Raw genomic sequence first — 16,307 nt, 5'->3', positions numbered from 1 at the left:
GATAAGATAAGTGAAAGAACTCGAATAAAAACATATACATTTGGACAAATTTATATCCAACTAGATTGTGTGCACTCACATAAGCTTTGAATATATTGCAATCCACTCATTTTTCATATGCTAGAGACCAAGGTTGTCAAAATGATGACTCGTAAAGTCGTATGATTTATGAGTTAATTTGTATTTAACATGTAAAATCAAACTAAAACTCAAAAATCAATAATATCATACTCGACTTGGGTAAACTCGATAAAATCATGCAAACTCATGATTTTGCACTGATTTTACGAGTTTTGATAGAGTGCACATACTACCTTAATTAACTCTCATTTCTCTCAAATTAAACCAAGAACATAACCTAGCCTACTCCTCTCTCTCTCTCTCTCTCAAAACACTCGACAATCTTGGTAAAAGACAAGTCTAAGGGTTGTTGCTAGTGAGTTGGTATGCAAGTTTTTCTTTTTTGTTTATGTTTTAACTCGTATTCTCTCTCGAGTCTCTAAAATTCTGATTTTATTTTTAAATGAATAAATTATATCTAAATATCTTGTTATACTTCCTCCGATCACTCTTTATTGTTAAAGTTAACATGATTGAAATCAATTTGAATCTCTAAAGCTTAATTGTTTTTATTTTAATTATGTGTTTTAAGGTGCCTGAACTGTTGTATTGTTTATTTCACTTTTATCTTAATTGTATTATAATATTATTTACTACTTGACTGAAATTGTTTATATAACTAGTTAAAAAATTTACTTACGATTTTACGATCCAAATTTACATTGTATTTTGTGTCATATCAAAAAAAAAATTTTTGACAACCTAACTAGAGATTTTTATGAGAAAGGTTGTGCGAAACTTTTTCTTTCATGATAGTTCAATATGCAGACATGCTCGAGACTTGTAACGATCCTACGAGGCTTGACACTTAGCAAGAATTACTCCTATTCAAATTCAAAGTTAATCATTGATACATCAACAAGATTTACTCCTAGCCTTGATTTATTCTTATTTAAATTCAAAGGTATTATATTAGAATATTTTAAATTTTATTTTTAATTTATTTTCTATTTAAGTATTAGCTAAGTAGAATTTTGGGATTATGAGAAAATCATGGAAAAATTTATTCAGATTTTTTATTAAGTCATTTGGAGAATTGGACAGCCTCAAATATATTTTTATGGAGGTTGCAACCTCAAATATGCCCAAAGAAATATCTTTTATCTTTTTTTTCAATTAGGTCTTTGTGAGTCAATTTATTTTAATTCAAATTATTGTTATTATTAACTTGAGTTTGTTACAAGACTTTTCTTGGTGTCACCCACTTCACAAATATGATATGAATCAAGTAATCTAGGTAGCCAGACATGCAAACAGATTTTATCACATGTGAAATGTAATATTTTGTATTTTGTAATGATTTTCAAATGTCATTTTTTTCTAGAAATTTATATTGATTAGTTAAGTTTTATATGAATAGCATAATAAATGTAAAATCAATGAAAAAATAATCACTTTCTTTTTCATATTATTTATCTCTCATGCTAGGTCTGCAAAAACATTTGTGAAACGTATAATATATGAAGCATGGTTATAAAAACTATCCCGGTTTAGCCAGTGGATCAAGTCAACTTCAAGTTAATTATTGAAAAAATTAAATAAATTAATCTAGTTTAAACTTTAAATTGTATAACTTGTGATTTGAACCTTAAATCACGTCAAGTTTAATAAAAGATAGTGGATTATGTTTAATTAATTATAATTATCATAGTTCAAAATGATATTACAATGGAAGCTTTTTTTTTATTTTTCTTTACCACATTTCAGTACTATCAATTCATACAATTATGCAAAGTATGTCCCCCACTTACATTAATTATTCACCCAAACACTATGAGTGACTTTATGCTAAAAGTTGCTGAAGTAAGCAAAAGATTTATGAGTGCCCTCTTCTGCCAAATGAAAGGAACATGGACAAAGTTGTTCTAGCCTAGCTTAGCTATCCTTTTTCCTTTTCTTTTTTTCTTTTTTTTCATTAACACATTTACCATTCCTCCACTGCCTATCAACGTTTTTAAAAATATTAAATGGCCATTTTAACTTTGGAAGACAAAAATTGTAATAGAGTTCATGTGAGTGAGGCACCCACATCATATTAAGTGCTAAAATATTATATTTTTTCTAGTTTTTTTAGGTTATATCTGGTTAATATTCCAGAACAAAACAAACATATATAGAAGAGATAAAATCGTATTTTGTTAAAGAGATAATAATATAAAATAAATATATATCGGGAATAGTTTTATAATGAATTTTTTTATTTTAAAAACAAAAAATACATGAAACTACGTCCCCTTTATTCCCACTATTTTTATTTTTATTTTGTTCTAAAACAGTATCTAATTACTAGAGTTTAGAATTTGAGATGTAGCTAGGTATGATGCTCTTAAAGGTGGCTGTAGTAGAATCCTTGTCTAGCCCATAAAAGTGATGGGATGGTATCCTCCAAATCTTTCATGCTTTCTTATGAATTATGCTTCATCAACTACCTCAACTCTCCTCGTACTATTCTCATTCAAAAGTGAAAGTACAATAGAAATTCACCATTATGAGGATGTGATATCATGGTTTCAATTAAGGTTATTAAAATCTTTAATTAAATTCTAAAATTGTATAATTTAAGAGTTAATATAGATTTATTATGCAAAATTATATAAAAATAAAAAAACAATAAAATAAAACTAAAATCATGTAAAATTGGGTAAAATCACAATTTTATTATTGATTGTATGATTTTACAATAATTTTAAATTTTAAATTCTTATTTTCCTCATTGCATACCATTTTGTTTCCTCATTAACGCATGAGCCCCACAAGCGTTTGTATCCATGAATTATTTCTTCAATCAATATTCAATAGTGTAAGGAAGAAGGAAACATAGTCTTGCTTAAACCATTCTTAATAAATAAAAAATTATGTATTATGAGATAGAATTTTAAAAATTCTTATTCTATTGAGATATTTTTATGGATAAAAGTGATGGACCATACTCTAAAGTTTGATCCACCATGATTAAAAAAAAACTCTTACTTTGAATTGCTTGATTCATTCGTTTTAATTCATATAAAGCATACATTTCATTGTTGATTCACTTGTTGATATTCATGGTGAATAACAAACAATATTTAAAGCTTATGAAAGCATAACAATATTTAAAAGTGATGTAATCAAGGCAAAAGACATTAAATAAGCTAAAACAATACAAATGGTCATGCATTTGGAGTGAGTATTGGAACTTGTGTTAGCCAACAAGAAAGCATGATTGTGAAGACATAATTGTTTTCAATGTTTTTTCTTGGTCGCAAAGTCTTACCAACCACTTCCAACTTTTTCCCTTGGATCTTGCATGGTAGGATTTTATAATGCAAGAACAAATACGTCACATCTTTATTGATGAAATCGCTTATTAATGTATGAAAAACAAAAACTTACTTACGATTTTATGATTTTACGACCCGAGTTTACATTGTATTTTTCATGTCGTGTAAAAAAATAGTTTTTGATGACCTTGGTTTCAACTTTCAAGATAATTACAATGGTGTCCACTAAAGAAAAGAAAAGCAAAGAGAAGCGATGGCTCAAATGAGAAGGGGGACTTAATCTTTTTGTGCTAGTATGGCAGGGGGCTAGAATAGAACCAATGATGCTGGCTTTAAAGATCAGGTCGGGTGCTTCAACTTTTAGGATAAGAAAGGTGGCAACAATTGTGGTTTAGGCTGGCTGATGAATGGGTGGGGTGCGACATTTTAGTGCCAATCCCACCTAAACCCCACTTGTTAATCCACATGAGCAATGTTCTTCCCCTGAAGATAGAAATGATTGGTACAGGCAAGAGGTGTTCTAGTTTCTCAGTGGCTAATCCAACTTCAAAATACTCAAAACAATGAAGTTTTAAGTTTTGCTAGAAATTGGGCGAAGGTGACGCTAGCTCCTCTATAGCGACACCAAATAGACTTCGAGAGAGTCTTGTTTCTTTCACCTTGTTGCCACCGTTGCCACACCAAGTATCCATCACATCCTGACATAACGATACACTCACTTCAGCTGGGCTACAATTCTGAAGTAACTGGAATCTGAGTCATTTAGATCTGTTTTTTTCATTACATCTTCATCATGATCGATTTCTACGAAGTTTGAGGACACCGAACTTCTTCTTGTTTGTGACCCGAAATCCATCGACCAACATTCTTTGTTCCATTCTTTGTTTCTGTCTATTTCAGATCTGCCAGCATTTGCGTCAGGAAGTAATTTAGATTCCTGCTTGGTCGTTCAAGAATGAAGTCTATGTCTACTTCTCGTTTTGGAGCACCTTGCACCTTATTCTCCTTGTGAGATTGGATTAAAAACAGATCATCCATATCACAACTATAAAAATTCATGAGATTTACTCATCTGTGTATGATACGGGGGGCTTAAACCAACCCATGGTACTTGAGACAGTGGCGATATTCATGTAACCATGCAAAATTGCAACAAACATAAACACTTCAGCACAATCAGGATAAAAAAATCTCTAAAGCGAGACCGTTCTTTAGACAAAATGCGAGATGTCCAAGGGCAAACATGGCAAGCGCATATAGTTACAGAAAATGTGATTCTTGCACAAAAGTGCAACAAAATATCTGGAAACAGTGTTTTGTGAGATCTTAAACAGATGCTCAAAGACCCAATCCAACAGTGCGGCCATCTCTTCGTCGAAGCCCAGCAGTATACTGTTTTTCTAGATCCATCTGGAGTTCCTTCTGTTTCTCTGCATCTTGACTGTCGGGTTGGGGCTCCACCTTCACATCTCCTTTTACACCCTACAATTGGCCATAGGCACCAAGGCAAACTCAGACTCTGAAACTGTGTTAGTAGGTGAACTAATTGAGAATGGAAACATGCACAAGCAACAATGGATCCTTTCTATAAAACATTCTTAACCAACCTGACAGCAGAACCACTTTAGAACAGATAGAAAGAACCATGAAAAAACGAAATGAGAATTACCATGAGTTTGTTGAACTTTTCTTGCCTTTCACGATCGCCAAACATAACAGTATCCCACCGGCGACCAGTCTGTAAAAAGAGTGAGGGTGTTCAACAGGTAAGTAGAAAGAAGCAGCCAACACAAGCAGAATAAAGGAGATACCTCTTCTGGAGCAGCACTCTTCTTACTCCCCCAAAGCAGCTTCTTCTTTTGCTCAGTAGACATAAAACCCACTCCAACTAGGTTCTTGTTAACTGTATCATGCATGAAAAAAACTTTCAATTGAAACAAGTTCAAGGAGATAAAAGACTGTCAGTGCATCATTTGATTTGAATAACATCTATAGCACCCATGGGCATCAAGCAATGGAGACAGATCCATCCATTCGTGTCACACAGAAATAAAACATACATTCCTCTCAAATATAACGATGCATGAAGCTAGATGTAGCTCACCAAACACTCCATTCATTCAGCTCTATCATAATGGCCTGCTTGGCATAAGTGAAGATGGTGCAAATGAAGGGTGAATATATAATGGTGAACTCGAGAAAAGAGGAAATGAAGGGCACTGAGAAAGATAAAAAGGAAAAAAAAAGTGTGCAAAAAAAAACAATAGTAGCAGCATGGGTGCTAGGAGGTATAATTAGTATAAGTAAAACTAACTCTACAAAAAGGCACTACTAAGATGCCACTCATTTAATGTGACTAAAAAAACTACAAACAAAAAAAGAATCAACATAACCCAAAACATTCCCATCTATGAAAAAACTTCCTCGTGAGCTGGAAACGCAAAATGCCAAGTCAATTATCCCACAGGAGGCAAGAGAAGCCTTTATCTCTTGATACCGGAAATCATGTTGCTGTATTCCTCCTTCAACCACCAAAATATACCTAAATGGATTCTAACCTGTGCTCACTTTGCATTTACAAAAACATATCTGAAAACAACAGGAGTAATGGATCAACCCAATCAATACCAGCCAACATGTACCAATTTCTATAAAGATGTGTCGAGGCCCCAAACATGAGTTGGATCTTGTACAAAATAAGTTTCCATTCCCTCGGATTCATAAAAGAGCATGAGACTGCAAGCTAAATCCCTCTTGAAGTATACACTCTGTACGTGAATGATTCATACTATAAGACTGAGGCACTTGAGAAATCTTCTTATTTCATATCATGGGGCCAGACAACCCAAGAAGTAATGCATGCAATATAAAGAGAACCCTTCAAAACCACGGCACAGTCATAAAATATCAAATATCAATTACATATATGTAGAAGTATTGTGTACCTAACTCAGCAGCTTTCATAGCAGCAACCTTTGCAGCATCTAAATCATTAGCTGCCTCTGAAGTATTGGCATGTGCTTGTCCTACATTGACCTTATTATCAACCTCCTGGGCTAGCATTGAACTTGAAGACTGCTTTTGATTAACTACAGTTGTAGAAACTTCATAATTAATAGATCTCAACTTGTAAAAACAAGTATGCAAACAAGGTAAAGTGACTCAACAAAACATCAGACAAAGCAAAATGATTACCATCTCCACTGTAATCTGGGTCCTTGCTAGAGCTAAACAATTTTGGCTTTTTGGCAGGAGATTCTGGTTTTTCACTCCCAAAAGCAGATTTATCATCATTCTTCTCCCCTGGTGCTTTACTGTACCGATCCTTATCCCTGCTAGTTTCCCAGTTATCATGTTTCTTCTTTTCCTTCAGGCCATTCAATTCCTTTGGGTCATTCTTATAAGACTCTCTAAGGCGATCCCTTCCAGAAGAGTCATTTCGATATCCTCTGGTGTCCTCGTAATAGGATGATCGATCACTTTTATGATCTCCAGAACTCCTATGATAATCTCTTTTCTCATCACGACCATCTCTGTCCCGCCTGTGCCAATCCCTATCCTTCTCTTCAGAGACTATGCTAGTATATTTCCTACCAGATCCAACTCTATCAGGTGAAAAGTCCTTATCTTTCAACTTCTGATGCTCCGATAATTCCCTCTCTTTGTCCATGTTTCTGTGACCTGAACCATCATGTCTATCACGAGAATATTTCTCCGAATTTCTAGCATAGTCCCTTGACCTACCACGCTCACCATCCTTTGACTCCCGGCCAGAATGAGAAACCACCTGATGATGCCTGTCTCCATCATCTACACGCCTGTCATGTCTACTATAGTCATCATTCCTAGAATAACCATGAGAGCTCCTGGAAGAATAGCGATCAGAATGTCTATACGATTCTCCATTCTTCTCATACCGACTCCGCCCAGAATCCCTATCCAGTTCTTTCTCTTCACCCTTCCTTCTCTGAGAAGCTTTTGCAGGATCATCCCTCTGAACTACCGGACTAGAGCTTTGATCACGCTTCGGACTCCCTATAAATTACACAAAAAAGCAACCGAACAAAACCAATCAACCCTCACTACACTACAATGCTGTAACTCAATAACAAATGTCTAGCAACAACATTCTAACGAAACCATACCAAACTTGAATCAAGCTAAAAACCACAACAAACCCAGAAATCCAAAACCAAAGTTTAACAAACTAACCATCAGACAAGGATGACCCATTCATAGGAGAATGGCGTCGATATTTCCTGTTAGCCATATCATTTGAAGGCTTACGAAATGTTGCTTTCGTTTCAGTATTCTCCAACTGCGGAGACTGAATGCCGGAATCCATTAAAACCCTAAACAACAAATACACCATAAATTAATCACTCAAAACAAGAAAACTACAAAGCACATCAAACGCAATAATTAAAACAATTTAACTATTTCATAACTAAATTTAACAATAGAAAGGGGAAAAAAGAAAACAGAAGAAAAATTGAAAGCGAATCTAGGGTTCGAAAGCCACTAATTTTACACGCAAAAGCTAATCGAACCGAAAACAAGCAGAGAGAGAGGGTAGAAGAAACGAACCTGTGTCTTTGTTTTCTCTCTTCTATCTATCCTACTCCACTCGGTCTCTAGGGTTCGTTCTTTTCTCTCCCCCTATGTCATGATATTTGTTCCTTCGAGTTTGATTGTGTCTGGACCCGGTCCGGTTATAATAGTAATTTAGAATAAAGTAGAGGTTGTTTTTTAAAATATTTTTTATTTAAAAAAAATTATTTTTAATATTAATTTATTATAAAAATATAAAAAAATTAAATCAAAAAATCAAAATTTTAAAAAACATTGTTTCGAACGAGTTTCCAAGCAGGTTTTATGCATGGAAAGTCTGAAGTGGTGCTCTTCAATGGGGTCTGCCGCACCTCATGCACCCAAATTATTAACCTCGCTTCTTATGGGTGTTATGGGTTGGACATATTCATTTAAATTAATTTAAAATATTATTTTAAAAAATAAATTAAAATTATGTTATTTAAAAAAATTAAAATCAAACTAGATTTTAATCGAGTTAATTCAGTTAAGATTTAACTTGTTAGGTTGATCATGTCATATCAGATTAATTTTTATCTTATTTAATTTAAAACTCAGGTTAAACTAAGATTTCAATAAAAAGCCACCAATATGCAATAACAGGTTTAAATTGTTATTAATGATTAAGATATATTTTTAAATTAGTTTTTTTAAAAAAAAATTAAATGGAGAAATTATAATATATAAAAAAAAATGGTAAGAAGAATTTATTTTAAGATAAACTTATTATACAACAAAATTTAGTCACAGCATAGTCAGCTTCTTCATTAGGATTTTCAGTAATAAAACCAGCAACTGTGATTGTAGATTGTATTCAAAATGACTTAATCAACACATAATGTTGACCAAGCATTCTGAACTGTGAGCTTACGACTGCAATATTTAGATCCTACTAGGAGGTGTGATCTTCAACCATTCGCAGACAATTAGATTCCAGATCTGTGATGATTCTGCCTAGTTAGCCGAAGGATGTATGTCACCCTTTCCTGGTTCATTGAACGATCAATTTGACCACCCATGGATTTTTCCTATGAATTTTGATGATCTCCTCCTACCTCCGTTAAGATCCAACGATCCTGCTAACAGCGGAGGTGGTTCTGCCAGCTCCGGCAGCCGCATTTTGCCATCCATACAGCATAAGGAGAACCTTGGATTCCTTGTCAGTCCTATCCTGATACCACATCATTGCCCCGCCACAACAGCGGCACTCAAAGGAGGACTTGAGAATCAGTTCATACTCCAACCATCTTTGATGCCTTTAATCTTTAAATTTATAGTACCCACAATCCAAATATCGGAGGAGTTCGAACCTTAACTATATTTAGTTGATATGTTCTTCTGACTGCGAACATAAATCTCTAAATTTATGATTCTGGCATAAGGACATTGAGACTGTAGCCTTATTATAGTGACTGCAAAAGGACATTGAAAATGGTGAATCTAAAGTCTTATGATTATAGATCGAAATCTTAATTGTGGTTGAAAGGAGAAAAAAAAAAGGAAAATAAATAATTATAGTTTAAAATACCGTGATTAAATCTAACTTAATAGGTCAATCCAAGACCTAATCAACTCGTTTCCTAGTAGGATGAGGGTTTAAAAAATCAACTTTTAATTGATCTAATCAGTTTTTTTTTAAAAAAAAATTATAATATTTTTTATAAGAAAATCTGGTTTAATAACTATGTAATAAGCTAGAAAAAATAATAATTCGAGAATACCATGGATCTTTCGAAGAATGGACACGTCATTAGATCCCACGTTAAGATTCTGATTTATGATCCTATGACCTTCTTGTGCTTTTTCTTTATGTCTCCTACTGTTCAACATTATTGTTTGATTAATTTTTAAATTTAAACATGATACTTTTAGTTAATCAGACCATCAATCTTAAAATTGGTAAACAAATGTGATATGCTTAAAAGTACAAGATTAAAAAAGAGCATTGAAACTCTAAAGGATTCTGTCTGGTAAGAACAAATTGAGAGACCCTTTAAATTGACAAAGATGAGGTTTTACAGATCTTTATGGATAACAATTGATAATTACAGTCTACACGTTGTATAAATTACCCTCTCTTTCTACTTGTGCCTTGCTAATGTACAGAGCAAAATTTTATATGGGGAATTCTTATTTTAACTTGTCAAAGTTCCATCCCTCCGGTCAAGCACAGTTCTCACATAGTCTTCCAAATTCATCACATTGACAGCACCTCTCTCTTTAACAGCAACCAGCACAGTTGTAGCGACTCCAGTAACGATACCTGCAAGTTCACTCGTAAGAATTTATAGTATCATGCTAGGAGAAGGGTAGGTTCTGTATCGTGTCTGACGGCAAATTCTAGTTACAATGGAATGTACAGTATGTATTTTCATTATGTCAGTCAAGGTTACCAGCATAAGTTCATGCATGTTCAGTCGGGCATACATGCAACAAATAAATATGCTCGAAAGAAATGCCGGAAACAAAGTGCAAGTTCTTACCGTTTTCAACCACGCCAGGTAACAATTTAATGTTCTTCTCAAGTTCAGCAGGGTTCTGTATCCCATTTGGAAAGCTGGTAAAAGGATTAGATAACATTAGGGTCCATGAATGTCATGAGCATGAGTAAAACGCTCGTGTCTGTCAATTTTGATGTCGATTCAGATCCACTTTACAAATGTTAATGGTACTTGGGTTCTAGAAATTGACTATCAAGTTTTTGCATCATGACTCAGGCCAAAAAGGAAAGACAAAGTTAACATACCTCACATCTACAACCATATTCCCAAGATCAGTGAACAATGGACCATTCTCATTCGAGGTAAATCGAATTTCAGGAACTGAAACATCAACAGGAGACAGTTAAACAAAAAACTTGGAAAAGGGTTCTTGAGTCTAAAAAAACTTGAAAAACAAAAAACACCAACAGTATACTTTTAGTGTTTCAACTAAAAAACTAGTCTGTCCAAAAACTTTTGGTGTGTGAAATTGGGTGTTCTTTTAACTCAGTATTAGTCAAAACCAACCTCCTCCAAGAGTAGCAAGACGCTTCAGCACAGGTGTGAGGGCAGGAGGAAGAACTTCGACCTAAAACATATCTTGTTAGTATATAGCATATCCATAAAGATCACAAACATGCAGCCGCGAAGGAAAAAAGGGGGCATTTTTGTAACAATAAAAATTTCTATGGGTCACCTCTGATCAGCACTGAAGTTCTTATTATAGTATATTTTCAATCCAAAATATTTTCCTATGATTTTTATCTGTTTTCAACTAACAAGCAATCCATTGTGGACAATAGATTAGGAGTACTGTAAGCAGTGATTGTAAAAGAAGGGTTCTTGAGTCTTAATAGTTATGCTTAATATTCATTTGATCTGGCTGTAGCAAAAACATATGACAATTGGTATTCAGATGTCTATGAAAACAGCAGTGAGCATCAACTACTAGGAGCTCAAATGTGTACTGATAATAAATAACCACAAGGAATATCAACTGACAGGAACAGGGAATGCGCTGCCAAGCCGGTGAACAACCTTCGGTTGATCAACTAGTATGATGCATTCACTTGCCACAGAATCAATTACCTGTTCAAAAATAAAAAAAATCATGGCAATCAAAATAGGGGAGATGAGTAAAACTACTTGACTGTTGCAGTATTCAAGAACTTTGATAAGGCATAAATTTTAAGGATTTCCTCTGACTGTTTTCACACCAAACCAATGCCACAGTTGTCTAATTACACAGAATAAAGAAATTATGGCATCATCAGAGAAATGTTTATGCGTACCTTTTGCATGGTATGTGCAGGTCCTCCACACTGCAAAGCAAAAGGATAACTAGTGAAGGAACTTCCACGATAATTTAATGCAGATCTGAAAAGACAGATGAAAGGATGAAGCATTCTGACCTTTAATAGATTTTTATTGAAGTCCACTTCATCAACCCCGTCAAATGCAATGTCAATTTTACTAACACCACTCAAATCAACCTGTGAACCAATTTCATGAAGCAGGCCATGTAAATGAAACATAAGGGAGATCAACAACTTTTGAGACCTTTTTTGCTTTTTAATAAAAAGAAATTGTTACGAACACCATTTTTTCTCAATATAGACTTACAACTGTGACTCCAAACTGTGTAGCCAAAACTCGTGATTGATAATTGCCCCCAACTGCTATGATATCTTTCAACTGGAGAGAGGAAACCAAAAAAATATTCTCAAGTTAAATCAACTCAACCAATACACATGGGAATCTACTTTAGGTCAGCTTCAACCTAGCGCATGAAGGCATTCAAGTCAGTGGCTGAGCAGCATCACACTAGGGAAAACATGAGCATTGGATGAATTTGAGTGGCCCAAGAATCAACCAATCAGGAAGCCCTTTAATTGATAGCTTCATTCTCTGTCATTTTCCAGCACTAATTTAGATTTAACTAAGTAGGCTTTTCGCATTTTATGGATCTGAATATTTTGTGAAGAATACATTCTTTCGAAAATAATTGGTGAAAATGGAAAGGAGTAAACTCATCCCAGGTCAAGTCCAAGCCCAGTTAAACATTAGAAGTAAAATATTGTGTGCATTTTAAATGCTATTAGATATAAGCTAAACCTCAAAGTACTATTCTTATTAAATTTAATCCTCTGAGGCTTTAGGCTATCTTTTTCATAGGAAACTTCCAAGGATTTGCATCAAAAGCCTTTTGCAATGACTTTGTCTAAGAATTCTAAGAAGAAAAAAAACCAGCATCGATTTGATCTCCAGCATGTTAGCCACAGAAATATAAAAGGTAAGAAACAAAAAAAAAATAAGAGTCCCATTGGGTTATTATGGGATACAAACCTTTCCTTCTCTAATTAGTCTACCAAGTTCCTCCATAACCATAGATATTGTGGTTCCTGAGCCCAGACCAATTACCATTCCAGACTTCACAAGTTCAACGGCTTTCCTTGCAAGGATGCGCTCTGTTGATTCCTGATCTTCAAGTGTTCACACATGTAAGTACTCAACAAATCAAGATATTTAACATAACATGAAGGAAAGAAGCCAAAGAAAAACACACTATTTTAGTCATGAAAGAAGGCTGCAGTTTCAAAGGCACCAAAAAGCACCAAATACTAGCAGTATCATAGCATCATGTCACTAATCCAACTCAAGCCATACTTGGAAAATATGCTAGTTATACGCACCCCGGAAACAAAATTCTGAAATTACTTGACAGCAGATATAACTTCCAGTGCATCGCCTAATCAGCTTCTTGATTAAGCATAACAGCTATCTAAAAAACAACAAGAAAGAAAGGATTTTTAAACTTACTAAGCACAGGGCTTGCAAATACTGAATTTCTTCTCTTGGAACCACTTGACACATTCCTATTAACAGAACGTTTAGTGAGAAGATGGCTGCTTCCAAATATTATTTGACTGGGATCGGTGACAATTCTTGGTATGGCACAATCTGTTTAAAAGAGAATCAATTAAATGACATATTTCCAATATTTTTTATGTTAAATTCTCATTTCTCTCTACAGGAAGAAAAAAATGCTCACCAGATTTGAGGTTTGCAGAACTCCCAGCTTCATGAACAACTGAATGTGGCACTTGGCTTTGTCCTGTTCCCACCTTTTTCGCTCGAGGGGCCCTTGATTTCTTCTTTTTCATACCATGTAAACCCGGAACCAGTTCATGATTATGCTCGAGAATAACACGACAGACATACACTCGTCCATCAGGACCTATGGTTACATTCAACTTGGCTTTACAATTCGTTCTAGGTGGCAACCTCTTCCGAAAATTAAACCTGTTAGTCTGACTAGCAGAGGGCAACTCCTTACCAGACCGCGAACACGCAAGCGTAAAATACTTCACATTCCCATCATCTCCAGACTTTGTGCTTTTCTTTATCGTATTAAACCCCACATGACAAGCATACTCGTCGTAATAGGATCGAACTTCATCTGGGGTATTGAACACCATTCCAATGCTAGGGGGTTTCATTTCATCATCATTCCCAACTCCTTCACTCTCTTTCTCGTCAATATTAATAACTATCACTTCATCACTATCGACTACCATTTTATCATTCCTCCCTTCTATGTCTTTCTCTACTGTCACATTCACTTTAGTATCTACTATCACGTTCATTTTACTATCATCTTCCATTTACCTATCATACAGCAAAAACTAACGTTAAATTCACATCTTCAATCCATCAAGTCACATAAAACACCAAATTCATCAACTTTTGAATGCATTTAATCAAGTGGGCCAATCTCAAAACTTATTTACTCCACTAATGATCAGTTTAAAAGAAAGATCATTAGAAATACAAAATGACTAGTAACACCAAAATTTGTAGATTTTTTACGCTTATAGGCAAATAAATGAAACCCAGATTAAAAAAAATCGAAACTTTACATTGCTAATGCATTAATGACTGAATCCTTTCATTGAATTAGAGTCTAATTTAGTTCATTTGAGCTCAATTTTTATCATGCATTCAAAAGGGTATCTGTTTGTGTGAGAGAGAGGGAAAGAGAGGAACCTTTGAGCTTTGAAGTGTGGCCGTCGGCAGAGAAATGGATTCTTCACGAAAACAGAGGCAGACAATGAATGTAGACTTCTTATGCCGACTTTTGTCAAAGAGCTAGTTTTATGAATTGTGAATACTTTTTTTTTTTTTTTTTGTGTGACAGGCTGACAGCCATGTCTATATCGATTTTTTTATATATCAGTTTATGAACAGCAGGATCAATTTCACATTCCCATTTTTTCAAAAAAAAAATAATATAAAAGGAAATAAATTTCATAATCTGTATTTTCCTTTTAAAATATTTGCCAACTCTAATTTTTTTTTCTCACTAGATTATATTTGACTAAATTGTGGCAGAGCCATAAAATTTATTTGTTGGAATTGTAGAGATAATATCTATTTTCGTGTATGGAATTTGATAGATTTCCAAAAATGTACTGTAAAATAGTGATAAACTTCTAAATTACAACAAAAAATATTGATTAAATTTCCAATAATACACAACAAAGGTCTTGATAGATTTCCAAAAATGTACAAACAAAATCTTGACAAGTTTCCAAATATGCACAAAAAAACTTTAAAACAAAATCTTGAAAATTTTCCATAAATGCACAAAAATAGAAAAAACATAGGTAAAAATAAAAGAAATTTCCTATTTACCACCAAGAATGCTCTCCTGTAAATTTCCTAAAAAAGCACAAACAAAAATTGATAAGTTTCCAAATATGATAGAAAAAAAAAATCTTGATAAATATTTCCTAAACATTAAAAATGGGCTGATATAATGATTAGTGTCATTTATCTAGAAATGGTTTATAAGTTGATTCAAGGATTCTTTTATTATAAAAAAAATCTAAAAAAATATAAGGTAGGCTCGCCATTAAATTCATTTAACCATTTAAAGATTAAGGGTAATATAGAAACTTTTTGCAATAGATAAGGGGAACATTGGAAAGTTTTAACCTCTACAGAGGTAGAAGTAAAACATTTGCAAATCTGTAGGGGTCAAATTATAATTATGACCAAGTGGGACAACCTGTAAGATTTGGCTCTATTAAAATGTTTATTAACCTTAACAAAAATATTATTAGAATTGGAGTGACCTCCACTGTTCATATGAACAGTGAAGGTCCTCCATCGTAATTATCTTGTCTTTTAAGTATTTTGTCTTTTTGGCCTATTTGTTTTGGGTGGCTCGACAGTGAAAGTCTCTTGCATATGTTTTTATTATTATTGGTTGTTTGGAGGGTGTGGTAATGGTTGATTTTTAAAATATTTTTGATTCAGAAATATATTAAAATAATAATTTTTTTTATTTTTTAAAAAATTATTTTTCATATTAGTACATCAAAAAAATCTAAAAACACTAAAAAAATATTAATTTACAAAAAAATTAAAATTTTTAAAAACACAAGTTGAAGCACGTTCTCAAAAGGTCCCTTAAGCTAAACCTTTCCAATCGTTGTCATCAGTAGAGTACCCGTGTTATGCCGCGGGTTAATATAAATTTTTAAAAAAATATTTAGATATTGTTATTATATTTTATAAAAAAACTATGAAATAATATTTAAAATCCTGAATATATAAAACAATACAGTATAGAAGAAATATTAAAAAACATGATGAAAAAACAATATATAAAAAAAAAAACATAATCCACTTTGGGTTGCAACAATAACCCATAATTTTTTATAAAAAAAAATTATTTTCCACCTGACTTTGTTATTCCCGATCTAACCTTTTTACATTAAACTGAATATAGACCCCGAATAAGTTTTGATTTTGGGTTAATATTTAATTTGAAAAAATAAAATTTAATTTT

The 16,307-nt window shown here is 33.4% G+C and overlaps 2 protein-coding genes across 7 annotated transcripts; both read right to left on the bottom strand.

Annotated features, from left to right (window-relative positions):
* Positions 1–4,508: 4,508 nt before the first annotated feature.
* On the bottom strand, positions 4,509–8,135 carry LOC7496082 (uncharacterized). Of its 5 annotated transcripts, none has more exons than XM_024604378.2 (7): positions 7,968–8,135; positions 7,593–7,732; positions 6,576–7,415; positions 6,326–6,484; positions 5,192–5,283; positions 5,050–5,118; positions 4,509–4,899 (listed from the first exon to the last, which is right to left on the bottom strand). In XM_024604378.2, exons 2-7 carry the CDS (start codon positions 7,723–7,725, stop codon positions 4,510–4,512), a joined length of 1,683 nt encoding a protein of 560 aa, XP_024460146.2. In that variant the 5' UTR covers positions 7,726–7,732; positions 7,968–8,135; the 3' UTR covers position 4,509. The 5 variants fall into 5 exon arrangements, with proteins under 5 accessions (XP_024460146.2, XP_024460147.2, XP_024460148.1 ...); XM_024604379.2 differs by having other exon boundaries at positions 6,326–6,469; XM_024604380.2 differs by having other exon boundaries at positions 4,563–4,862.
* A 1,806-nt stretch (positions 8,136–9,941) lies between these two features.
* Positions 9,942–14,642, bottom strand: LOC7496081 (probable ribose-5-phosphate isomerase 3, chloroplastic). Of its 2 annotated transcripts, XM_002307942.4 has the most exons (12): positions 14,498–14,642; positions 13,503–14,119; positions 13,271–13,411; positions 12,797–12,933; positions 12,074–12,145; positions 11,863–11,943; positions 11,743–11,772; positions 11,453–11,539; positions 10,979–11,039; positions 10,717–10,792; positions 10,454–10,527; positions 9,942–10,233 (listed from the first exon to the last, which is right to left on the bottom strand). In XM_002307942.4, exons 2-12 carry the CDS (start codon positions 14,113–14,115, stop codon positions 10,106–10,108), a joined length of 1,500 nt encoding a protein of 499 aa, XP_002307978.2. In that variant the 5' UTR covers positions 14,116–14,119; positions 14,498–14,642; the 3' UTR covers positions 9,942–10,105. The 2 variants fall into 2 exon arrangements, with proteins under 2 accessions (XP_002307978.2, XP_024459022.1); XM_024603254.2 differs by lacking the exon at positions 11,453–11,539.
* Positions 14,643–16,307: the final 1,665 nt, after the last annotated feature.

This window comes from Populus trichocarpa, chromosome 6, assembly GCF_000002775.5.
Source record: "Populus trichocarpa isolate Nisqually-1 chromosome 6, P.trichocarpa_v4.1, whole genome shotgun sequence".
NCBI classification, from domain to species: Eukaryota; Viridiplantae; Streptophyta; class Magnoliopsida; order Malpighiales; family Salicaceae; genus Populus; species Populus trichocarpa.
Note: the sequence above shows the minus strand (reverse complement) of the source record. Positions and strands in the feature narration are given on the sequence as shown.

Excerpts from the sequence above, each read along its gene's own strand:
- LOC7496081 (XM_002307942.4), bottom strand. The coding sequence starts at position 14,115 with ATGGAAGATGATAGTAAAATGAACGTGATAGTAGATACTAAAGTGAAT. Across the intron at positions 11,773-11,862 it reads TCAATAAAAATCTATTAAAG|TGTGGAGGACCTGCACATAC; the intron begins GTCAGAATGCTT and ends TTTGCTTTGCAG. Across the intron at positions 11,040-11,452 it reads GCAGCGCATTCCCTGTTCCT|GTCGAAGTTCTTCCTCCTGC; the intron begins GTCAGTTGATAT and ends GATATGTTTTAG.
- LOC7496082 (XM_024604378.2), bottom strand. The coding sequence starts at position 7,725 with ATGGATTCCGGCATTCAGTCTCCGCAGTTGGAGAATACTGAAACGAAA. Across the intron at positions 7,416-7,592 it reads TGGGTCATCCTTGTCTGATG|GGAGTCCGAAGCGTGATCAA; the intron begins GTTAGTTTGTTA and ends TGTAATTTATAG. Across the intron at positions 5,284-6,325 it reads TATGAAAGCTGCTGAGTTAG|TTAACAAGAACCTAGTTGGA; the intron begins GTACACAATACT and ends TGCATGATACAG.